The sequence below is a fragment of the Aquarana catesbeiana genome, linkage group LG03 (assembly GCF_042186555.1).
Source record: "Aquarana catesbeiana isolate 2022-GZ linkage group LG03, ASM4218655v1, whole genome shotgun sequence".
NCBI classification, from domain to species: Eukaryota; Metazoa; Chordata; class Amphibia; order Anura; family Ranidae; genus Aquarana; species Aquarana catesbeiana.
Window position 1 is genome coordinate 127,833,551 of NC_133326.1, and position 25,870 is coordinate 127,859,420.

The following is a 25,870-nucleotide window of genomic DNA, read 5'->3' on the forward strand; positions in this document are numbered from 1 at the left end:
CGCATGCCCTTGGCAGTAGTTGTATGTACCTTCTTACATACACTCACCAGCCACTTTATTAGGTACACCTTGCTAGTATCGGGTTGGACCCCCTTTTTCCTTCAGAAATGCCTTAATTCTTCGTGGCATAGATTCATCAAGGTGTTGGAAGCATTCATCAGAGATTTTGGTCTATATTGATATGATACCGTCACACAGTTACTGCAGATTTGTCCGCTACACATCCATGATCCGACTCTCCCATTCCACCACATCCCAAAGGTGCTCTATTGGATTGAGATCTGGTGACTGTGGAGGCCATTGAAGTACAGTGACCTCATTGTCATGTTCAAGAGACCAGTGGTGAGATGATTTGAGCTTTGTGACATGGTGCATTATCCTGCTGGAAGTAGCCATCAGAAGATGGGTACATTGTAGTCATAAAGGGATGGACATGATCAGCAACAATGCTCAGGTAGGCCGTGGCGTTTAAATGATGTTCTGACCCTACCATTTGAATGTCGCAGCTGAAATCGAGACTCATCAGACCAGGCAACGTTTTTCCAATCTTCTGTTGTCAAATTTTGGTGAGCCTGTGAGAATTGTAGCCTCGGTTTCCTGTTCTTAGCTGACAGGAGTGGTCTTCTGCTGTTGTAGCCCATCTACTCCAAGGTTCGATGTGTTGTGCATTCAGAGATGATATTCTGCATACCTTGGATGTAACAAGTGGTTATTTGAGTTACTGTTGCCTTTCTAACATCTCATACCAGTCTGCTCATTTTCCTCTGACGTCATCAACAAGGCATTTTCATCCACACAACTGTTGTTCACTGGATATTTTCTCTTTTTCTGACCAAATCCCAATAAATCAGCAGTTTTTTGAAATTTTCAGACCAGCCCATCCAGCACCAACAACCACGCCATGTTCAAAGTCACTTAAAGTGGAGTGCCACACAGAAATGAAACTTCCGCTGATCCGGTTCCTCTCTCCCTCCGGTGTCACATTTGGCACCTTTCAGGGGGGAGCAGATACCTGTCTAATCCAGGTATTTGCTCCCACTTCTGGCGAAAGATCACTGCAGTTTCCTCAGGGATTTACGCCATGTCCAGCCCTCTTCCGCCCCCCCGCTGTCTTCTGGGAGACACACAAGTCCCAGAAGACAGCAGGGACCACTCAGAACGCGCAGCCCGACTCGCGCATGCGCAGTAGGGAACCAGGCTGTGAAGCCGCAAGGCTTCACTTCCTGTTTCATTTACTGAAGATGCCGATGCCTCCACCCGGAGCCGAGGGACGGGTCGGTTTCGTGTGAGGACATCGCGGGCACCCTGGACAGGTAAGTGTCCTCATTTTAAAAGTCAGCAGCTACAGTATTTGTAGCTGCTGAATTTTAATTTTTTTTTTCAAGCGTAACTCCGCTTTAAATCCTCTTTCTTCTTCAGCAAGTCGTTTTCACCACATCTAGATGCCTAAGTGCATTGAGTTGCTGCCATGATCGACTGATTAGCAATTTGTGCTACCAAGCAATTGAACAGATGTACCTAATTAGGTGGCCAATGAGTGTATATATACAGTGTGTGTGTGTGTGTATATATATATATATATATATATATATATATATATATATATATATTCCATAAGTTTGATAGACAGTTTTATAGAGTTCTTGTATATTTTGCAAAGCCGCTTTCTGTGCTTTTGTTCCTACTGTTGCTGTCAAAGAACCACATCTGAGTCCAGCAGTAAATGTCTCAAGTGCGCCCCATGTTCTTATACGGAGAGGTTTTACAGCAATAAAGTGGCTGCACCTTCTTTTTCCCACCCATCAACTGAAAAATGCCAGCTATTAGTTTGTTGATCTTGCCCCTGATTAAGTTGTATTATGAACTCTGAGTGTGTTCTTAGCATATTGTTCAAAGCCTTTGAAAACCTTGTAAATCTCTCAGAATGATGTTGCTTTCACTCCTTGTGTTTTCAATTTGAGGTGGCCATGCCCTGGGTGTGTACCTGTGATATACTACTTCCCAGTCTATGCGGTTTATCATTCTGACCTTCCGCATTATTGGGTGGCATAGGCTGTTAACTACTTTGGCTAACATGGTGCTAATTTTATTTTTAGTTTTTATCATAAGTATTCAACAATATTGTACATGTATGAGCATTTGTTGACATATACCAAAGTATTCATGTTCATACACAAAAAGAAGCATGTCAAAAAGTGAATATGATGTACCTAAATATGTTCAAGAAAGAGAAGGGTAGGGATTTATATTTTCTTTTTATTAATCATGAAAGGACGAGAATAATGGACATAAATAAACCCAACGATACAGCCAAGCTGGGATATGTGGAAATATTGCATTTGTCTGAGTCTAGGGTATGAAGGTTTAATGAGACTTGCAGGTAGCCCCTGATTTCATTATCGTATTACGTTTCATTTTATAGCAGAGCTCCAGACATATAACATAACACACTTCATTTATTATGGCTTCTTAAAAAATATCTGAATCTCGCCTGATATCTACCTACTGTAATGTGCTGCACAGCAGATCTCAGATTAGGAGAGAATCAACGTGCTATTGCATTGCGCTGTGCTTTCAATCAAAAACAATGGAAGTTCCTTGACAAGAGAAGAGAACTCGAGGATTGATGGTCTCTTTATAGTGCTGCTATACCTTCATTATCCAGTTACAGGCTAGTTAGGGTCCAAGACCGGTCCTCATTGCTCATCTGCAGTGTAATCTGCAAAACTTCAGAGGGAGTTCAGGACTTGACTGTGCAGTCTGGCAGGGATGTTTGAAACAATAGACTAACTAAAGAGAATTACCAGTCTTTTGGCAACTAAGACAAAAAAACAAACATAAATGTAGTTCAACTGTGTATTTACAGTAGTTTTTTGCCTGAAGTTCAACTTTAAGCAAAAGGCAAGGTAACAAATCTACAGTTACTGTGCCTTGCAAAAGTATTCACCCCCCTTGGCATTTTTCATGTTTTGTTGCCTCACAACCTGGAATTAACATGGATTGTTTGACGACTTGCATCATTTAATTTACAGAACATGCCCACAACTTTGAAGAAGTTTTTTTTTTAAGCAAACAACAAATAGGACAAAATAACAGAAAAAGTCAATGTGCATAACTATTCACCCCCCTAAAGTCAGTACTTTGTAGAGCCACCTTTTGCGGCTATCACAGCTCCAAGTCGCTTTGGATAGATAAGTCTCTATGAGCTTGCCACATCTTACCACTGGGATTTTTGCCCATTCCTCCTTGCAAAACTGCTCCAGCTCCTTCAAGTTGGATGGTGTGTGCTTGTGAACAGCAATCTTTAAGTCTGATAGACTTAATTGGACACAGGTACAATTTTCATACTTTTGGCTCTGTATGCCACCAGAATAAAACTAAAATGAAACAATCCAAATTAATTTGAAGTGCAGACTTCCAGCTTTAATTTAAGGGGTTGAACATAAATATCAAGTACAAATTTTATGAACTGCAACCATTTTTATACACAGTCCCCCCTTTTTCATGTGCTCAAATGTAATTGGACAAATGAATATAATCATAAAATGTTCATTTTTAATATTTTGTTGAGAATCCTTTACTAGCAATGACTGGCTGAAGTCTGGAACCCATGGACATTACCAAAGACTGGGTTTCCTCCTTTCTGATGCTTTTCCAGGCTCTAACTGCATCTGTCTTCAGTTGTTCTTTGTGGGTCTTTCTGCCTTTAGTTTTGCCTTCAGCAAGTGAAATGTATGCTCGATTGGGTTGAGATCAGGATATTGACTTGGCCATTGCAGAATATTCCACTTATTTTCTTTCAAAAGCTCCTGGGTTGCTTTTGCAGTGTCTTTTGGATCATTGTCCATCTGTATTGTGAAGCGCTATCCAATCAACTTTGCTGCATTTGGCGGAATCTGGGCTGACAGTATATCTCTAAACACTGCAGAATTCATCCGGCTGCTTCTGTCTTCTGTCACATCATCAATAAACACCAATGACCCAGTGCCACTGGAAGCCATGCATGCCCATGCCATCACACTGCCTCCACCATGTTTTACAGATGACGTTGTGTGCTTTGGATCATGAGGTGTTCCAAGCCTTCTCCCAACTTTTTTCTTCCCTTCATTCTGGTACAGTTTAATCTTAGTTTCAGCCATCCAAAGAATACTTTTCCAGAACTGGTCTGGCTTTTTTAGATGTTTTTTTGGCAAAGTCTAATCTGGCTTTTCTATTCTTCGGGCTTATGAATGGTTTGCACCTTGTGGTCAACCCTCTGTGTTTGCTTTTGTGAAGTCTTCTTTTGATTGTAAACTTTGACGCCAACCTCCTGGAGAGTGTCCGTCACTTGTCTGGATGTTAGAATTTGTTTTTCTTTACCATAGAGAGGATCCTGCAATCATCCGCTACTGTTGTCTTCTGTGGATGTCCAGGCCTTTTTATGTTGCTGAGCTCACCAGTGCATTCTTCTTTCCTCAGAATGTACCAAACTGTTGATTTGGCCATTCCTAATGTTGCTGCTATCTCTCTGATGGATTTGTTTTGTTTTTGAAGCCTTACAATGGCCTGTTTCACTTGCATGGACAGCTTCTTTGAACGCATGATGTAGGTTCACAGCAATAGATTCCAGTTGCAAGTACCACACTTAGAATCGACTCCAGACCTTTTACCTGCTTAATTGATGAAGATATAATGAAGGACTAGCCCACACCTGGCCATGAAACAGCTTTTGATTCAATTGTCCAATTATGTTTGGTCCCTTAAAAAAGGGGGGATGGCTATTCTTAAAGCGGTTGTATCCTCCTCTTGCACACTTTTACCTACAGGTAAGCCTAGAATAAGGCTTACCTGTTGGTAAAATGAATATCTCCTAAACCTGTACAGTTTAGGAGATATTCACCTTGCATGCAGCCGCTGATATCCGCGGCGCATGCGCTCTGAAGATCTGGCGAATGCTGACGGAAAATCAGAGCTCCTTGCTGGAACGGAGGACTCCTGTGCATGCTGTGAACCTACATCATGCGTTCAAAGGAGCTGTCCATCGCAGCTCCAGCCACTCACATCGCCGGAGCCGCAAACCTGGAAGAAACGCAGAGGCACCTGTCAGCTCCCTCATCGGTGACCGGGAGGCTGTGCCGGTGCTTCATTTTTCAAGGTAAATATTTCATAATGAGCTAGTATGCGGCGCATACTAGCTCATTATGCCTTTGCACAGGTTTTTTTTTTTTTGGTCATGGCATACAACTGCTTTAAGAGCTGTAATTCCTAAACCCTTCCTCCGATTCGGATGTACGTACCCTCAAATTAAACCTGAACGTGTGCCCTTTCAGCACATATCCATTATATAACTATAGCTTGAATATGTTTTGGTAAATACCTGATAAAAAATAAAATTGTGCTGTGTCCAAATATATATGGACCTAACTATATATATTAATTTACGGGTACAGTACTTGCATATTTTTTTAAAAAGTGGTTTATTCCTGGCTGGGACCCAGCTGGACATGTTGCCTTGGTGCCAGACGAATCTGCCACGCCGGATATTAGACCACCCCACTGTAGGTGAAACGTGGCGGATTGCCCAAAAAGCCTTTCGTGACTTTTCTGTCACACCACTCCTTCGCCGCTTACCCCTGTTGTGGGGAACCCTTCCTTCAGTCTGGGATTCAGCGACCCTAGATTTCAGGATCAGAAAGGGATTGAACGATCTCAAGTCCGTCATTTCCTCACACACAGCCAGTGGCCCTTCCCTTCTGGCAAAAACTACAGTTAGCCCATTTCATTGGCTCTTTACCTTCCCCAGAACCCTTCAGGAGGAGCCTTACTACCTTCAAGCTATTGTGTCTGGAACAGTCCCCTGCGCCATGTGGTATCCCAGACTTACCAGTTGCTATTAGCGCCACCCTTGAGTTTCAGACTTTCCCATATATCTAAGTAGGAACAGTACTTGGGGCTTCAGTTCACGGAAAGGCAAGTGGAGAGACTTCTTCTCTTCTCTTGTAAAACCTCTGTCTGTGCTAACCATCAGGAAGTGGGTTACAAGGTACTGACAAGGTGGTACTATACGCCAGTGAGGATCCACAAGAGGTTCCCTAAGAGCACAGATCTGTGCTAGAGGTGTGGGGAGGAACCCAGTTCTCTCGTTCACATCTTCTGGTCTTGTCGCCTTCAGCTGCCTTACTGGACCGAGATTCACAGCATTGTTCAGAAATTTACGGATTTTGAGCTGCTTTGGACCCCCGCGTTCTTCCTCCTTCACCACCACAAGATTCCAAGCAAGATCTATAGAAAATCTTGCCTTTCCTGCTCACAGCAGTGAAGAGCTACATCCCACTGTGTTGAAAGCAGACACAGCCACCAGCGGTAGCTGTCTGGTTGAAAAAAATAGCCAAAATCAATGCAATGGAGGACCTGGTAGCCATGGATAGGGGCCTCCGGGAGAAATTTCACAAGAAGTAGTTTTATTGGCAAGAGTTGGTTTATTCTGAGGAGCATGCGGAGTTGGTGACTTAACTCCCCTGGGAGTTTGGACTAATGGAAAGGCACCCAGGATGTGGTTGGAGGTACTGGCTGGTGGTTTCCCTTCCCCCCTCTTTTTCTTCCCCCCTATTTTTCTTTACTTTTGCTATTGCTCTCCTTTGCTGTTTGGCCCTTTTGGGTCATACCTGCTCTCTCAATTTTTTTTAATAAAACGGTATTAACTGTAAAAAACTGTGCAGGATATGGACTTCCTAGTCCTGGAAGCCCACTGTCTGATCTACACTTCACATGTTTAACCAATGATGACACTGTGATGACTGGGCATGTGGTCTTATATGTGGAGATGATCCACTGTATGTTCAACATTGTTGAGGTTTCTGTATCACCGTATGCCTTATTGAAATAAAGAATTAAAAAAAAAAGTGGTTTATACCACCCTGTTTTAGTGAGTATGGGCAGTACCATAAAAAAAAAGAATTTAGGCTTAAAGTAAACTTCTACTTAGGCCAGGTGGACAAATTCCAAGTTCACTTTACTGTAGGTACCATATGAAGCATGTACATACCTTCTCTGCAACCAATTTTTCCCCCTCCCCCCATCCCTGCTGTTCTTTCTCTCGCTCTATTTCTCTCTCTCTTTCTCTCTCTCTCTATATATATTATTATACTGTATACTCTATATTATTATACAGGATTTATATAGCACCAACAGTTTGCGCAGCGCTTTACAACATGAGGGCAGACAGTACAGTTACAATACAATTCAATACAGGAGGAATCAGAGGCCTCTGCTCGTTAGAGCTTCCAACCTAGGAGGGAGGGTCGAGTGATACAAAAGGTAATAGCTGTGGGGGATGATCTGATAAAGAAAGTAAAAGTACAGTTGTTAGGTGGGCAGCTGGATAGGCTTCTCTGAAGAGAAGAGTTTTTAGGGATTGTCTAAAAGCAAGCAGAGTAGGAGATATTCGGACAGATTGGGGTAGGGAGTTCCAGAGGATGGAAGAGGCTCTGGAAAAGTCCTGGAGGCGAGCATGGGAGGAACTGACGAGGGATCTAGAGAGCAGGAGGTATTGGGAGGAACGAAGGGAACGAGTAGGTTGGTGTTTTGAGACAAGTTAGTGATGTAGCTGGGGGCCGAGTTGTGGATGGCTTTGTAAGTTGTTATTAGAATTTGGTGAGTGGAAGCCAGTGGAGGTATTGACATATATATATATATATATATATATATATATATATATATATATATATATATATATATATATATATATATATATATATATACATACATACGTACATACTAACTGGCCACTTTATTAGGTACACCTGTTTAATTGCTTGGTAACGCAAATTGCTAATCAGCAAATTACATGGCAGCAACTCAATTCAATTAGGCATCTAGACGTGGTAAAGACGACTTGCTGAAATTCAAACCAAGCATCAGAATGGAGAAGAAAGGTGATTTAAGTGACTTTGAACGTGGCATGGTTGTTGGTGCAAGACAGGCTGGTCTGAGTATTTCAGAAACTGCTGATCTACTGGGATTTTCACACACAACAGAGGTTTACAGAGCATGGTCCGAAAAAGAGAAAATATCCAGCAGTTGTGTGGACAAGAATGCCTTGTTGATGTCAGAGGAGAATGGGCAGACTGGTTCGAGATGACAGAAAGATAACAGTAACTCAAATACCTGCTCATTACAACCAAGGTATGCAGAATACCATCTCTGAACACACATGTTGAACCTTGAAGCAGATGGGCTACAGCAGCAGAAGACCACACCAGGTGTCACTCCTGTCAGCTAAGAACGGGAAACTGAGGCTACAGTTCACACAGGCTCGCCAACATTGGACAATAGAGGACTGGAAAAAACGTTGCCTGGTCTGATGAGTCTCCATTTCAGATGGTCAGAATTTGGCATAAACAACATGAAAGCATGGATCCAGCCTGCCTTGTATCAAAGGTTCAGGCTGGTGGTGGTGGTGTAATGGTGGGGGATATTTTCTTGGCACACTTTGGGCCCCTTAGTACCAATTGATCATCATTTAAACACCACGGCCTACCTGAGTATTGTTGCTGACCATGTCCATCCCTTTATGACTACAGTGTACTCATCTTCTGATGACTCCTTCCAGCAGGATAATGCACCATGTCACAAAGCTCAAATGATCTCACCACTGGTTTCTTGAACATGACAATGAGTTCTCTGTACTCCAATGGCCTCCACAGTCACCAGATCTCAGTCCAATAGAGCACCTTTGGGATGTGTTGGAACGTTAGATTCAGATCATGGATGTGCAGCCGACAAATCTGCAGCAACTGTGTGATACTATCATGTCACTATGGACCCAAATCTCCGAGGAAGGTTTCCAACACCTTGTTTAATCTATGCCACAAAGAATTAAGGCTGTTCTTAAGGCAAATGGGGTCCAACCCAATACTAGCAAGGTGTACCTAATAAAGTGGCCTGTAAGTGTGTGTGTGTATATATATATATGATATTTTTGCAGTATAGGACAAATTTTTTGTAAAAGTACATAAAATGACTTCTGATGATAGCAATTTAAATGTAATGGTGATTCATGGGATCAAGTACAATATTTGGTACCATTCTATGTGCCCAAAACATGCTTTTGGGTTGAATAAGTTCTGCTTTATTTCTACAGCACTTGTATATTGTTATAATTACTCTGTTCAAACTATTTGCTGCCAAACAGGGGCTGTCATCACGTCTATGGGACTTTTCTTGTTTATAGAGTATTGCTTGCCTTTATGTATAATGTATGTGCCAAAGTGGAAGCGTGTACTATTTAAGATCAGAACTGGAAGCTTGTGTAATGTTAGCAGTCTGCTTTTAAGTTACTACACAATCAAGCATGTAGGGGTGCTCTTATTTACAAACAGGCATTTCCCTAACCAGTTTTTGCAATTTTATGGGTTTAGCTATAGTTGGGGCTCATTTATAAATGAAAAAGTGGAAAGTGAATAGGGCACATGTGTGATTGTTGGGTCCCATTAGCTATACTCTCATTATAAAATACCTTCTTCTGACAGCCAGATATATGTTAAGTGTTGTGCATACATACATCATGCATGTCATGTGCCCTGCACGTCACGATGCAATGGCCAGAGGCCAGAGTACGTCTCAGATCATTTGAACTGTCAATAGACATACCTGTGCCAGGGCTCATTGATGTGATGTCCCACCCTTTCCAGATGTGGCTGGTGGAAAGCATTCCCCACCACTACATTAATGGTGATAAGTGTAAAAACTGTCATTCTTATTTCTTGTTTGAAATATATTTCATAGATCTGCTCTTCTTTATTTCCCTATGGAATAATAAGTAAGCGAACGTGCTGGTCCATCTACCTCTCTGTGAATACAGCTGGGGTTTCCCCTACAGGTTAAAAGATAACATTCAACTGATTTTCCTTTTTTTTTTTTTATATCTATAAATCTATATAATTCTCTGTGCTACCCTGCATGGTAGGAGTTTGACACATCAATCAACAATATTTTTTTTTTAAATTATTATTATTATTATCATTATATTATATTATATCATCATATGCCAAGGGCTGCCATAAAGATGCAGTGTATAGGTATGGTCATTATGATATGCTTTATTGCAGAGCTTGACAAAATTGCTTTGAATCTAGGAGCCAGCTAAAAAAGTTAGGAGCCAGTTTTTTTTTTTTTTAGCTAACTAAGCTTACAGGTAGAACATGCAACATGTTCACGAAGGTGAACCTATCCTTTAACCCTTTCACTGCCAGAGCGGTCTTTGAATTTTTTGCACAAATGTTTAAAAAAATAATTTTAGGCCTGCAGATTGCATAAAATCCCCAAACATTATTTTCTGAAACACCTTAGAGAATAAAATAATGGTAGTTGTAAATTTTTATGTCACACAATATTACCGCAAAGGTCTAGGACAGAGCTTGACAAATTTGCTTTGAATCTAGAAGCCAGCTTCAAAAAATTTGGAGTCAGTTTTTTTTTTTTTTTAACTAATAAAGCTTATGGGTAGAACATGTAACATGTTCCCGAAGGTGAACTTATCCTTTAACCCTTTTGCTGCCAGGGCCGTCTTAGCGTTTTTTTGCACAAATGTTTGAAAAAAAAGCTTTGTAGGCCTGAAGATTACATAAAAATCCCATAATACTATATATTTTCTGAAAACAAACACCCTAGAGGATAAAACAGTGGTAGTTCCAATTTGTTATGTCACACAATATTACCACAAAATTTCAGTAAAAAACACAAAGTTAATTTTTTGCTACACAAATGCAGTAATTTGTCTAATTTCTGGTAAAATATAAAAGTCGAGGTTGCAACGAGTAAATAGACGCCCGACATGTTAAACCTTAAATTTGCGTGCGCCTGTTAAATGGCAACAAACGTCAGTACCCTATATTTTAGATGCTCTTTAAAAGCTATCAGTTTAGCGTTTCGGAGGAGGTCTGGTGCTAGAATTGTTGCTCTCATTCCGGTGACATGTAGCATGTGAATCGCAATCAACATTTTCAGGCGTAGGCACCCTGATGTGTGTGTTTATGTTTGTACGTACGTATATGTGGGGGAGGGGATTTTATGTACTTGGTTAATTTTTTGCAATTTAGAAAAAATATATTTTTACTTGACTTTTTTTTCTCTTTAATGAAACATCCAGGGTCTAAAAGACCCTGGATGTCTCCCCTGAATGTAATGCAATGCACATCACACTGCATTACATTCTTTTCTGGCCTCGGTGCCCAGAGAAACTATCAATGGGGACGTCATACATGTCACTTCTGGGTCAGCAACAAGAAGGGGAGGAGAGCAGAAGTGTGTCTGCTCTCCTCCCTCCCCTCTGTCCTGCTATGCCAGTCCTGGGCCTGTAGATGGGCAAGCAGAGCACGGGATACATAGCAGGGGGGGGCGTGCGGGGTTTGTGTAAGCATTTGGGCGCCAGGGCACAATTTCTTATCACCGTGGCGACCTGGGTTTTATCGAGCCCTGCTTTATTGTATATCATCCTTGTGTATACAATGGCTTCAGCAGACATTGGGGTTGATTTACTAAAACTGAAGAGTGCAAAATCTGGTGCAGCTCTGCATGGAAACCATTCAGCTTCCAGGTTTTATGGTCAAAGCTTAATTGAATAAGTTGAAGTTAGAAGCTGATTGGCTACCATGCAGAGCTGCACCAGATTTTGACATCTCCAGTTTTAGTAAATCAACCCCATTGTGTTTTAAAGGTCTAATTCAAAAATGACGCTTTTAATTACTTTTTGAGTATTTAACAGTAACAACAGAGGTACGTTTACACTGTTTTTGGTTTGAAGATTTTTTTTTTCTTTCCGTCAATATTTTTTAGCTAGTAGTGTGTACTAGTAACAAAATACTGTATATATTTAACTAGTATGCAACAATCAATGCATGCTTGTAACAGCCACAAGTCATTGATTACTTTCTTAGATCTTTTATTTATTTTTTGCAAAAAAGGGGTTAAAAGATCCTCTTAGTATTGAAGTCATTCTGGCGCCAAGGATGAAACGTGGGTGTCCTACCTCACAGACCCAGTGCCTACACCTCAAAGTCTGCCCCTCCTTCCATCAAGGTTAATGGGAGATGTTTATCGTGGGCTGATGAAAAGGTTTTCACAAAGCCTGACTAAGTGGCTATGAAATGTTAGGTCTTTTGGATGAGCTGATCAGTAATGCTGGCTATAGAAAGCCCCTTGACATTTACAAGTTTAACCCCTGCACTACAGACACGGTGAAGGGGTCTCTCTGCTGACAAACAATAGAGGCTTTCCAATGTCGCATGACTGCAGAGAAAAGGATCTGTGCACACTTATCTGATCCTCTTGTCTTCTTTCAAATGTAAATCATTCAGCACCACTTTCCATTTTTCACAGTTTTATTGGAGCCAAAGTTTACAGAGCTCCAGAACATTTCTTCATTTTACAGATACTACAATTTTAAAACATCTACAAAGTACATTTTCCAACATCTGAACTATTGAGGAGTTTGAAATAATTAGCAAATAAATTACAGTTAGAATGTCATTCTGTTTTTCACTCAATTTTCTATTTTTTTTTATTATAGTGTTTGAGTGATTGTCCAAACAAATTTTGATTATGTGAAGTACAAAGATAGCTCTCTGGTTCTCTAGCATATTCCAACTTATACCTATATTCCTATCATTCGTCTCCAACGCAATTAATTTTCCCTCACTGATTTGTTTTTAATTAATGACTGTCTTCTCTATTAGCAATTTCCTTGTTCCTGAATTCCCACTTACATTGATAGATTTCATTCCGTGAACTGAGCTTTTTCAGTGCATCTTTTGTACAGAACGTTATGAGACATATGCAAATCAGAAGATCATTTTTTGCTACTCTTGACATTATTTTTAAAGAGAAAAAATGTTACAGAACAGATAGTAACTCAAAATTGTACAAAATAATGAAAATAAAATATATGGTAGGAATATCTCTTCTGGTAAGAGATGAAATGTTCAGATCACACAGATTACCTTTTCTCTGTACATATATTGTAATAGTGTGTATAGTATTATACAAGGGATATGCACAGATATATTTACTCATTTTCTTTCATAACATGCATACTTTTTTTTTTTTTTTTTGGCACATTTGCTCTTAATGTTAGATGCTCACATTCTGAAGTCACATTTTCTTTATAATTTGTTAGCCAATTACTTTATTAGCCAAAGAAAGGGTCATTTTCAAACCTTTTAGAATATTGTGCTCATTTTCAAACATTTTTCTCATAGCTTATGTAGTAAGCTACAGGATATGGATATGTAGTTAGCCTGGATATGCTGTGCATCCAATTTGATTTTGGTTCAGTGAAGACTATTAAGAAAAGAAGCACAGTAGTGTTATTACAGCTCCAAATCTATATTTCAAAGATGTTTAATATTTAATGTTTTTTCTCCTTGCCTATTTAAAGCATAGTTACACCTTCCAAATTACTTTGCAACTAGAAACAGTTAAACCAACTTTGTTTTTGTATTGTAATTTTTATTATTTTCCAAGAAATTACAAAGTAATGTAAGCAAACAGAAAATAGAATAAAATATAATAAAATTACAAAGAAGAAGCTATAACAAGCAATCTGAAGGTACAAACACCTATATATATATATATCTATATATATATCTATATATATATATAGATATATATATAGATATAGATATACCAACTTAAAACTTGTTCTTTTAAAAGTACATATTAGAATAATGCACGTGGATATTTTTGTAATGTTATGCATCATCATAACCAAACTGATCTTGGTAAAAGTAAGACAGATGTAAATTTAATATTAATGCATCAAATAGAATTCCTATCCTATGTTTATGTGCTCCCTGCCCAGCGAAAACATAAAAGATAACATTTTCATTATACATCTTACTAAGTCAAAAAATGTTTTTTTCCCTTCAGAGTTAACTAGCAGTCAGGTCGGTGTATTACTACATAAGTCCCTACTGTCCATTATTTACAAAGTTTGTCACGTTTTCAACAATTTAATCTAGCAGTTCACCATGCATTAAATTCTGAACTGTAAGACAATGCTGGTACTGTCTAATATTTGCATAGGTTTCAATTTAGCTTCATAATGTATTATTTTTGAAAAAAAGTCATAAATTACAGGAAACCTTAATGCATAATAACTGGCTGGTTTCAGTACTGCTCTATGCAGAAATCCCTTACAGCTTATTTAATAAGTGCAGACATATGCTATTGAAGTTACTGGGTGCTAGCAAAAGAGATAGCAATATAAGCTCCAAGCATTTGTTGGAGTATAAAAGAAGAGCCCCAAGAAAAAACACAAAGTTAACTATGCAAGGTTGGAAGCTATTTGCCATTGTCTTTTTATATATTGCACCATTTAAGCCCGTACACATGGGCCAAATGCCGGCTGACACCAGTTGGTTCAATAAAAACCATCCGACATTCGGCCCATGTGTGTGCCAGCCGGTCTGACAGAAGCCGCTGTTTTGACCGCCTTCTGTCAGACAAGCATGCTGGGAAACCAGCAGCCAACCAGTTCATAAATTATGCTCTGAGAGCGCTGATTGGAGTGCTCTGGCGGGGGGGTCGTTCCTGGAGATCCGACGATCCGAAGATAGTACAGCGGCTCCGACCAGAGCTGATCCGAGTGTTCTGGCAGGGAGTCGTTCCTGGAGATCCGACGATCCGATGATAGTACAGCGGCTCCGACCAGAGCTGATCCGAGTGTTCTGGCGGGGGTCATTCCTGGAGATCCGACAATCCAAAGACAGTACAGCGGCTCCTACCAGAGCTGAGGGTTTTTTTGGGTTGAACAGAGAAAAACGAATAGTGTGTACTAGGCTTTAGAAGAAATCTCTCAAAGTCTGGACAGTCTCATCAAATTAAGTTTGTCTCACACAATAGCATGCATTTGCAGCTTCCACAGAAACTAAAGCCGACCAAAGAAAATCGCTTGAATCCCCCCCCGCTGAGCTATTGTGTTCTTCCAGCAAGGGGAGCCTTACCAACTGGGAAAACAGTGATTACTGCTATAAGTTATAATAGGCGCTAGCAATAATTGCATGTAGTCTGATGTGCTGGTTGTACCCAAGTTGATCGACCAATCAACTTGGGTACATTCAGCCTGCTCACACATGGTTCGAATCTTGGCCGGTTCCTGATGAACCAGTCGAAATTTGAACCGTCTATGCCTGGCTTAACCATTACAAACAACTCCATCCAGCAGTAAATATTCTGCTGGCATGAGTCAGACATATTGATATGCAGTGAGTTAAAGTGGTTCTAAAACTAAGAACAAAAATGTAATATATTGCAGCTTACTAGCCCTCAGATGTAGTGGATGCATTTGTTTTCAGGCTAAGAACATTTTCAGCAAGTACAGAAGATACCCATTGATCTTGCCATAAACAAATTCAGTCTTCATGAAACTTGCTAATTGAACTGACATTAAAAACAATGTTTACTTTTCTAAGCTATCTTCTGTAAATCAAAAATTCTCCTACTCCCCATGTAATTGCGATAAAGAAAGGAAGAAAGTTTGTAGTCCTGTCCTAGGGTGACAACCATGACTCCCCCAGAGATGCCCTAGAAAAAGTAAATGTGTTATTTGCAGGTTTACCAGGTAGAAATAAAGAAAAAAGTCTGAAAAATACAGCTGTCACATCTAAGGACTAGTTAGAGGAATTATAATAAATTTGGGTTTTTGGGTTTAGATATGCTTTAACCACTTCAGTCCTGGAAGGTTTACCCCCTTCCTGACCAGGCCATTTTTTGCGATACGGCACTGCGTTATTTTAACTGCCAATTGTGCGGTCATGGGATGCTGTACCCAAATAAAATTGATGTCCCTTTTTTCCCCACAAATAGAGCTTTCTTTTGGTTGTATCACCTCTGCGGTTTTTATTCCTTTGCGCTGTAAACAAAAAAAGACAATTTTGAAAAGAAAAACAAAATTTTTTACTTTATGCTATAAAACATATCCAATAAAAAATTTTAAAAATATAATTTCTTAATCAGTTTAGGCCAATATGTATTCTGCTACATATTTTTTGTAAAAAAAAATCCCAATAAGCGTATATATTTAATTAAACTAAGGGATATTTTTATGGAACTTTTATTTATTTATTTTTTACTAGTAATGTCGGTGATCAGCAATTTTTAGCAGGACTGCGGCATTGCAGCGGACAAATTAGACAGCTAACTGACACTTTTGACACTTTTTGGGGACCAGTGCCACTAATACTAATGATCAGTGCTAAATAATTTGCACTGTAACTGTACTAATGACACTGGCTGGGAAGGGTTATGTGTGCTATTCTAACTGAGGGGGGAATGCTGTGGCTGGAAGAAAAGAGAGATCCGTGTTTCTGCTTAGCACAGAACGGTTCTGCCTCTCTTGTGAATGATCAGCCTCTCTTGTGAATGATCAGCACGTCCCAGTGGCCATCATAGCCACAAGACCCGCTGATTGGCTCATGCTGTGTCCAGTCACAGAGGGAGCGGGTCGCCACCGGCAGCACGCCCCAGACCCACTGCACAAAATCATGTGATTTTGCGCAGGAGGGCTGCCCTGCCGTAGTATATCTGCGTGGGGCGGTCCTTAAGTGGTTAATTTGTAAAGTGTAAGCTTCAAGGAGATATTTAAAAATCAGCAAATGTGGCATTCTCCAAATGATTATTAGAGGTGAATCTCCCTGGTTGATGTTTTAAAGTGGTTGTAAATCCTCACAGACCACTTATTTGCTATAATAAGGCTTACCTGTAGCTACCCCGGATATCCTGTGTAGGTTTAGGAGATATCCCCTGTATTTTGCATGTGCTGACGTCATCGGCACGTGCGCAGTGAAGCAAACTAAAGCACTGGCACGCACGTGCCGTTTGCTTCAGTGAGTGTGCCGTTACCGGCGGCTCCCGCGTGCATACGCGGGAGTGACGTCATCACGGCTCCGGCCAATCACAGCGCCAGAGCCGTGATACCCGGAAGTAGCCCCCGGGAGTGATGACGCTGGCCGGTGCTGTGTATGGGCACTGCAGCGAGGGCTTCGATCTCAGGGGCGTATGCTAGTATGCTATGCATACTAGCTCATTATGCCTTTGTCTTGCAGGTGTTAGTTTTTGTTTTGTTTTGTTTTTTCAAAGTGAGTTTACAACCACTTTAAATTACAAGGAATGATTAACCACCTGTGAATGTTTGGTAAATGTCACATTCACCACTCTATAATTCTGCCCCTTAGTGTACAGGTACACCCGCTGCAAAAAAATACTGGTGCACATAGCGTACAATGAGTACTTTTTATTTCTAGCCTTGGTGCTGTCTCCTTTAAAAACCGTATTAACCATATTTAATAACCATAATAGGACAGTAATTATTGTTTTTACAGTATTCTAAAATCCTGTACAGTGGCTTAATAGTTGATTGATAAAATGTGAAGTGATGTTTTCATATATTCTCCAGGCCCGTATTGTCAGTTTGGGTTATATTTAAAACATGTATTCTAGAGTAATCATTTACACAAGGCACAGCTTTTGGAACTTTGTTTGAATATACATTAATAAAGGATATTTTTTTTTTTTCATTTTGGAGAAAAGTTACTGAATGTATTAGATTGTTTTCTTTTCAAGCATGTATTCCAGATGCTGAAATGGTCTAAGAATGTTGAAAGGAAGGAAAGGATTACATCTCGGGAGCATGCTGTTTTCCCAGTAGACAGTGTTTTTACTTGTGCTGTTAATTCTTACAGGTCATTGTCCAGTCTGGCCGTCACCCCACTGTTCTTCAGAAACTTTGCCAGCTCCCCTTCCAGTATTTTAGTGACTCCCGGCTGGTCCGGCTGCTATTTCCTACACTGATTGCCGCCTGCTACAACAATCTGCAGAATCGACTGATTTTGGAACAGGAGTTGAGCTGTCAGCTGCTTGCCACTTTTATTCAGGTACAGAACTGGGAAAGGGATCAGCACCTGGGCAGCTTGAAAACTGAACAAGTGTGTAGGAGGTGCCTGGGGAAGGGAAACAATGAGCTAGCAAAATTGCAAATAGAATAAATCTAGAGTGCCCTGAGAAGTTTAGTATGTCCGTAAGTATATTTTTTATAGCATATGTTTTTTTTTTTATTACATTTTTTATACCCAAACATAAACTATTTTAATGGATAAGATTCACAAGGAAAATAATCAGAATTTTGTATTGGTTACAGATAAAAATAATAAGTGAAAGAAATTTAGCAAAGAAAAGGAGGGACTGAAAAGTAGCATAGAATCATTTGATCGCTAATATTAATATTATGGGTTATCACATTGGTTTCAGACAGTACTGTTTGTCATAGTTATTTTCTTTTCTTTATAATTCCATGCATGTATTATTATATGAATTGATCTGATTTGAATGTTTAAGCACCGCTAAAATAATTTAAAAAAGAAAGTAGCAGAAAATTCAAAAACGTATGTTAGATGTAAGGACAAAAATGTTAATTTTTGCTTCTTTCAATATACAGATTTGCAATACAGATAAACTATGTCCATTTTTATAGAATAGTTGTATATTTGATATTTTATAATGTGTACGTAGTATTTCATAAATTGGATTATACAATTTATTAATACATGATGTGTATGGAACTCTGAGGTTTGTAATAATCCATCCAGTCATTTGTCACCAAAGTATTATAATAGGCTTATTTGGAATATGAATGTGCAATTAACGTAGCCCATATAATGCTACAATTTATTTTGTTTTATTTTATTTTTTGTTTGTTTGGGTTTTTTTTTGTTTTTTTGTTTTTTACACAAAATGCATTTTAACGCTCCTTCATGTATGTATGTGATTTCCCAGTTTGTACTTCTTTATACTCTTTAACGGCACATATGAAGAAAGCCAGTTTGTGATTTTTACATTAGCTGTTGAGTTTGAATGGTGGCATGCTTATGCCAACCAAGAGTCTGATACTCAAAATTAGTTGTGTAAATGATGTATAATGATTTTTACAAATATTTATAAATATCTGATTTATCCAGAAGTGAGTGCAACACAATAAAGCATAAAATGGTACCTGCATCCAAGCAATTAGAAAACAGGGGCAGGGGAAACTTTTTTAGGATTTTGTTGGTGCCGTCATAGGTTACACAAAAAATATGTGTAATCTATGGCGGTATCTGCAAAATCCTAAAAAAAAAAAATTCCCTGCCCCATGTGCCTGTTTTCCATTTATAATTATTTGGTTGGTCAAATATTTAGATACAGAAACAATATAAGTAATATAATGGTTGGTCAGAAAATCCTTAGGATAAAAAAATTCTCTATTCGGCTCTTTTTGAATATGACCAAATGGTGGATCTTTAGGCTCCATGCACACTGGGTTTAAAAAAAAAACTTCTGTTCTCTTTGGAGTAAAAAACTCTCATATAGAGTTATTTTTTGTACAAAGTTTAGGAGAGTTTTACATTTTTTCTGCCAGTAAGCTCCAATCAGAAAGGCGAATCAGAAGGGTTTTTTTTTCCTTGCCTCTAAACCTTGATCTTAAAATATGCCTCTTAACGTCCTAACACATGGACACATAGGATGGCATTCGGTTGCTTCTACAGGCAGAACACAAAACTCATGTAGAAGCAACGTTTTTTATGCCAGTGTGCATGGAGCCTTAGATGCTAAAAATTGTGCACTGTTTGTGGCCAATATTGAACAAGACAACAAGATTTTGTTGTAATTGTACCAATTTGCCATACCTGTTAAAAACCATTAAATTCCTTATATTATTTGTGTATCATTCTATTTTGTAATGTAATTTCCTGTATATTTCTAAAAAAAAATAATAATTCTTACTGCTGTAATCTCTTAAAAAGTGTTTTTAAAAAAAACTTCTGTCAAGTCTTTATTGCTGTCTGTGTCCCCGCTGTGGAGACACAACAGGAAGTGAAGTTGAATCTTCACACTGAGAAAAAAAAAGCTGATAGGATTCCCGACCATATCCAATACTGAAATAAATTGCTTTAAATTTACTTTGTATGTGAAATCGTTTTGCTACAGCATAATTATTTGTGGATCTTTCAGCTTGTAGAGTCAAGTACAGAGCCAATTCCCCAATTTATTAACCCGTTTGCTTACATGCTTGAAATGGCAACTACAATCTTTTATTACATTTTTATTACAAATTTATTATTGCATTTGAGCCATAGCCTGTCTAAAGCTGGCACAACACCTTTCTTGCTTAGTGGAGGCATTTTAGAAAGCAGACTGCAAGCTAATGCCACAGAATGACACTTTACTCCCCTTTTGCACTACACACCTGTATATGATAAATTCCTCCCATAGATTTTATAGCTATTACATGTTAAACAATTCAATTTGTTTATCATGTTTCTATTTTTATTTCCATATAACTGATTCAATATACAGTTTATTTTTCTAATAATGTTTAACCAAATTATATGTTTTTTTTTCTTATCTGGCTGTGCCATATCTACTGGCCACAAAAGATTACAGTAGGCCTTGTGTAATTCAATTAGAACTGGAACATTAACTATGATATTTTTGGGGGGGGGTTGGTCATTACAAATATACCCTGATATATTAGAGCAGAGAGTGAGAAAGAATCCCACTCTAATCTAAACCAAAGTGGGAAGCATTGTGATATCAATTTATATAGAGAGTTCATTTGCTAATATTTTACATTGTGTAATTAGTGGCAACTACTTAAACTACTTGAGTGTTTTAATGTTATTACACACAAAACCCTTTCAATAAGTCATTACTTCATCTGAATTCTGTTTCTCTATAAATGTGCGTTACCTGTTTTAAGTTACTATTAGCTGAGCTTTTAGTGCTGTAGCCAAATAATTCCACCTATAAATGAAGACAATTGAACGATGCTGTTTTGCAAAATCAGTTTTTAGAATGGGAACTCCAGAAACTCCAGAAACATTCTAACAACCCTTTTATTATCTGTGTTCTCTCATTTTATATTTTGTGGCTCTGAAGCCGCTGGCAGTGGACGAGTTAAGTGAGAGTTCAGTAAAGACAGGAGCTCTGAGCTGTGTAATTCACTGCTCTGCTCAGTTACTTTCTGGTTTCTAATCGTATAACCTATAAACACAATGTCACATTTGCTTATTTTTCATTGTACAGAGGAAGCAGGAACTTGGATGCTTTTATCTAATGTGCTTTAGTGCTGCTCAGAAAGATGACTGCTTTTCCTTCTGTCTTATGTGTTATAATAATGTATTTAGCTTTTAATAAAACATTTTATAATTATTTGGGATCCATACTTTAACAGTGGACCATGCATTGTAGTATACTGTCAGTATTCATTTACTAGATACCTCCATTATGTAAATAAGCTTCTTAATTTTAGAATAAGTTATTAGACTGTACCAGTCCTTTTTTCACTGGTCCCAAAAAAGCATCTGTGGTATCAGTTACCTCTTTACTTACAATGCAAAATTGTCTAAAACCATACTTTGACATTTCTACCATTTTAATGTCCCACGGCTGTTTAATGTGACCATTACTGAGACACATACATTTTCCGTTACCGTACAAGAACATGAACACTGATGCCATTGGATGGAAAATTTTCCAAAACTTTTAATCTTTACTTGAGAACTGAAAATATAAAGTTTTGTTTTAAGATACATAAAAAATAAGAAACCAGATGATTCCTTCCATTGCCAATATTAAGCCCCCTGGCGCCATAGTTGTAAATTGAGAATCGTACCAATGTGTAAGTATTGTAACTGTTTGCCGCTCTGCTAACCAGTACATTGTGCTATTGTCTTAGGACTGTTTGCAAGGATCAAGTCATCCCGTCAGTAGAACGTCTCCACACAAAGGTAATGTAACCAAGGCTGGGTGATTGCAGCCATTCAGACATACAACTGTCTATCCTTCTGACCTTCAGAGCAAGGAAATGGCTTGTTTTCAGAAGATGTTATTGACAGTCCAGGCAGCATAATGAACATGGTGCTAATTCATTGTACATAATAAATGGTGAACAACTTCACAACAAAAGCCTATTGAGAGACAGCTTGTTCTTTTATTGGCAACAAAAGGCAGTTTACTCAATGAATCCATCTGCTTTTGGAAATCGTTACTTGCTAAACAAGCTAGCATCTTAGGAGCAGGTTAAATTACCTCCACACAACACACTCACTTCAGGACAGGTCATTGTAAAACACAGTACTTCATGAAGGCTGTGAACTTGACAATTTATGCTCATTGAACCCTCAGCGGGTGGTCCTAGAGTTCTACCAATGTTGCCCTTTGAACTTTGCGGTGTGGAGACAAGTGACAAACTCATAAAATAACTTCACTTGACAAAGAAGGTTTGAAAATTTCTCACTAGAAAATGTCTGAGTACCGCACATAGAGATGCTTTAGGCAAATTACCATGATCACCTTAGAAACTAAGTTAGATTTTACATTGTAATTGGGAATCCTTAAATCCTTGTATCTGTGGTGTTTTAAATGATGCTGGCAATTACAGGCCAGTAAGTTTAATATCTGTTGTGGTCAAGTTAATGGAATCACTCCTGAAAAGGGTCATTGATCACTTAAAACACACAACCTGGACCCAAAGCAGCTTGGCAGGAGACAGATCATGTCTAATCTAATAAAAAAAAATTTAACTATATCACTAATATTTTGGACCACGGTGGTGCTATGGCAGATGATACTTTTAGTTTATTAATGTGACAGCAGCTGCAGGGGAGAAGGACTCCTGCCTGCTGTCACAAGCAAAGGTGCTGAACATGTTACATGTCACACCCTCAGTACAGGTGTAATATGTTCAAAATGTGAACTTTAAACATGGTGGCTTTTCTTTTATTAGGGTTTTTATCTTTATTTTCACCTAATGAGCTGGGCAGAAATTCTGTTATTTTTCAACTTTCTTTAACAGACCAAGCTGTCCACCACAAGTGGCAATTAGATGGTTGAGACAAACCATTTAATGCTGACAGTGGTCAGCATTTATTAATTTAAACACAGCACTATAAACTTATTAACTAAGGCCCCCTGCACATGGGGCCATTCAGCTTCAGTGCATTCCTCCCAGTGTTTTAGTGCTCCTGGGAGGGACAGGTGCAGCGCCCAGCCCTCCCACAGACAGCCTGTCAAAAGTCTGTGGTAGGCTGTGGCTGAATGGTACTGAATGCTGTACCAAGTGAAACCAGCGATTAGGGCCCTGTGCGATCAGGTGTGTCCGAAGCGCAGGTCTTCTGCATTACATACTTTCGGCCCTGAACACACAGGGCCCTATACTCCAAGACTACTCTGTACAATGTTCAGGCCAGCTGCAGCCTGCCATAGACTTTGACAGGCTGCCTACCTCACCTATTCCTCCTGGCATACTAAAATGCCAGGAGGGACACACTGCAGCTGGACAGCCCCATGTGCAAGGGGCTTAAAGCAGAAAATAGAATGCAAAATCCTTCACCTTTTGCTTTTTCATTCTATTCTGAAAAAATAATAGGCTTAGTTAAAATCCCTTTAAATAGCTTGACAATCGAGTATAATCAGGCATACATGAATTCATAGCCTATGTGATGCTCAGCCTTAGTCTAGGCAAAAGACTACATGGTCTCTGGCTACCAGGAGCGTTACTGATGTTTTCTATCATTAAAGACATCAAAAAGTGTTTTTTTCTGTCTGACCGCAGTGAGATAAGCAGCCATTACTTACAATAAAGGAAACCTGTCATGGGCTATTATGGTAGGCTGCCGTTGCTAACCTCTCCTTTTGAAAATGCTAGTTGCCTGGCTGTCATTCTGATACTTTGACTTTGATGCTGAGTTGCTGACCCAGAACAACTGATAATATTGACAAGTACTTATGACACTTTTTCTGACACTCATGTACAGTCATGCTTGTTCTAGGTCTTTAGTAAAATTCTTGAAGCACATTTCCACTTTTTCTCCACTTTAACACCTGTGTGTTATATGTTTCCATTCACACAGCATGCCTTAAAAACGCTTTAGATGTTTCTCAGGACAAGGTGTCATGGCTGATTGCAAGATTTTTTGAACAAGGTCAGAGTGAGTCTGTCCCAAGTCTGTCCTCATTAACTTACAATGCAAGAAGTCCAGCCCCTAAACCTCAAACCCTTTGTTAGGACAGTGTTCAAATCTTGTTGCAGTTGATAATAAAGATCTTCCTTCACAGTACAGACAGGGTTAATTATGGCAAAACAGTTGCCCAGCCCTCTCATAAGCGAGAATTATGTAGCATTTTACCTTTGTAGAGGGTCCAGAATAGAAAATCTAAAATAGTTAGCTGCACTTTTAAATATTTTTTTTAAGTTTTGCTATATGAATGGGACATATAATAGATGTAAAGAAAGTGTTATCCCAATTTGGCTGCAGAAGTGGAAACACTTTAAGTTATATACAGCCTGGCTTTTTTTTAGAGGCAAGCTTGCAAAAGCAGCCCTCATACTTCTGTTATTACAGAGCCACTTTAAAGTAATCTGTCTCACATTTATATCTGGAAAATGTTCTTTAGACTATAACGCACTTTATTTTTGTAAAAAAAAAAAAAAAAAAAGCCCTCTTCTAAATTTGCCTTTTACATTTCTAAAGAAAGCTACCATACAAACCGTGTAGTACATTGCATCAAATACAAGGTGCTGTATTAGAGGGCAATGACACTGACTGTGAACTAGGGGAGCCTGGCTTCCATCTTAGGTAACCTCCAGGTGACCTCTCACTGGCCACTTTACCTCTGGTCCCTGCACTAGAACCATTCAGCAGATGGCATGTGAAAACAAATAAACCAATAAATGAACTACCAATGTCTGCTAGAGTCTGTGGAAAGGGCGACATCTCTCACTATTTCTAAAGTATTGAGCAGGAGGTTTTGTAAACATTTGTGATCACCTTCCCCTCCTTCTTCCAGGTCACACTGATGTAGAAGCAACTGAAAATGACTTTATATAATTATAATGCATGTAATAATATTATTTTTCCATTTCTCCCCACAGATTTTTTCCAGCAGTACCTTGAATTCTCTTGCCGTTTCCCACGTCATTGCTGGGAACCCTCTCGTCAGTTTTTCCTGAAAAAAGATTAAGCTGCAATATTCATTTTTTAATGTTTTAATATGGGACGGTTGGTTATAGATCCATAACTCCTCCTACTACATGTACAGAATTGACACATTATGTAATATAGTATAATATGCTGTGTGTAAAAATGCTCCATATTGTTAATGTGCACTATTTATATGTTCCGCATGTAAATGCATTGTGCTGTGAGATTTTGCTTGCATGCTAAGATAAACTTGGCTAACCGTTTTTATATTTCCCCGTTCACTGCAAAAGGCATCTCACCTTGCTCATTGTTTACCAGTGAGCTGCAGATTACTTGGCAGTGATCGAGAACTGTATTAAACTGAAATTTCCAATTCTATATATCTTAAAATAAAATAACTTATTTTCTTTCTCGTGTGATGTTTAGTTTATAGTTTCCTCATTAGGACCTCTGCAGATACAGCAGAAAGCTGCACGAATGTGTTTCTCTGTATGGTTAAGAAATACGTTTCTAAGGATGGATGCTTCAAACTCTAATTCAGAGGTGACAGCAAAGACCACACTCCAATTAGGGTTAATATAAACACAATTAATTTTGCAGACTCCCTGTTAGGATTGTTGCAGCCAGCTTTCTGGCAGACAAAATCAAACTGTGAGTCAGTTCTACAGAAACTCATTGCACCGTTATTCTCTGCTAGATTTGGAAAACTAGCCCTAATTTTATCTCTAGAACTTGTCTTTATGGCTTTGGAAGTATTGAGAGCAATATGCGTGGAGGAATGACAACTGACACTTATACCTTTGGATAGTAATGTGAAACTCCAGGATTTCTTTTTTACTCTGCCTTGTATCAGCAAAAATAAAAAAGCTGCTTTT

The 25,870-nt window shown here is 38.9% G+C and overlaps 1 protein-coding gene across 6 annotated transcripts in view; it reads left to right on the forward strand.

The window, feature by feature from the left end:
* Positions 1-25,402, forward strand: part of SCAPER (S-phase cyclin A associated protein in the ER) — a 500,548-nt gene extending 475,146 nt beyond the window's left edge. For all 6 annotated transcript variants that reach the window (XM_073619203.1, XM_073619204.1, XM_073619198.1 and 3 more), the window contains 3 exons: positions 17,718-17,909; positions 21,749-21,800; positions 24,947-25,402. In XM_073619203.1, coding sequence (XP_073475304.1) covers positions 17,718-17,909; positions 21,749-21,800; positions 24,947-25,035 — 333 coding nt within the window. In that variant the 3' untranslated portion in view covers positions 25,036-25,402. The remainder of the gene's footprint in view (positions 1-17,717; positions 17,910-21,748; positions 21,801-24,946) is intronic.
* The last annotated feature ends 468 nt before the right edge of the window (positions 25,403-25,870 follow it).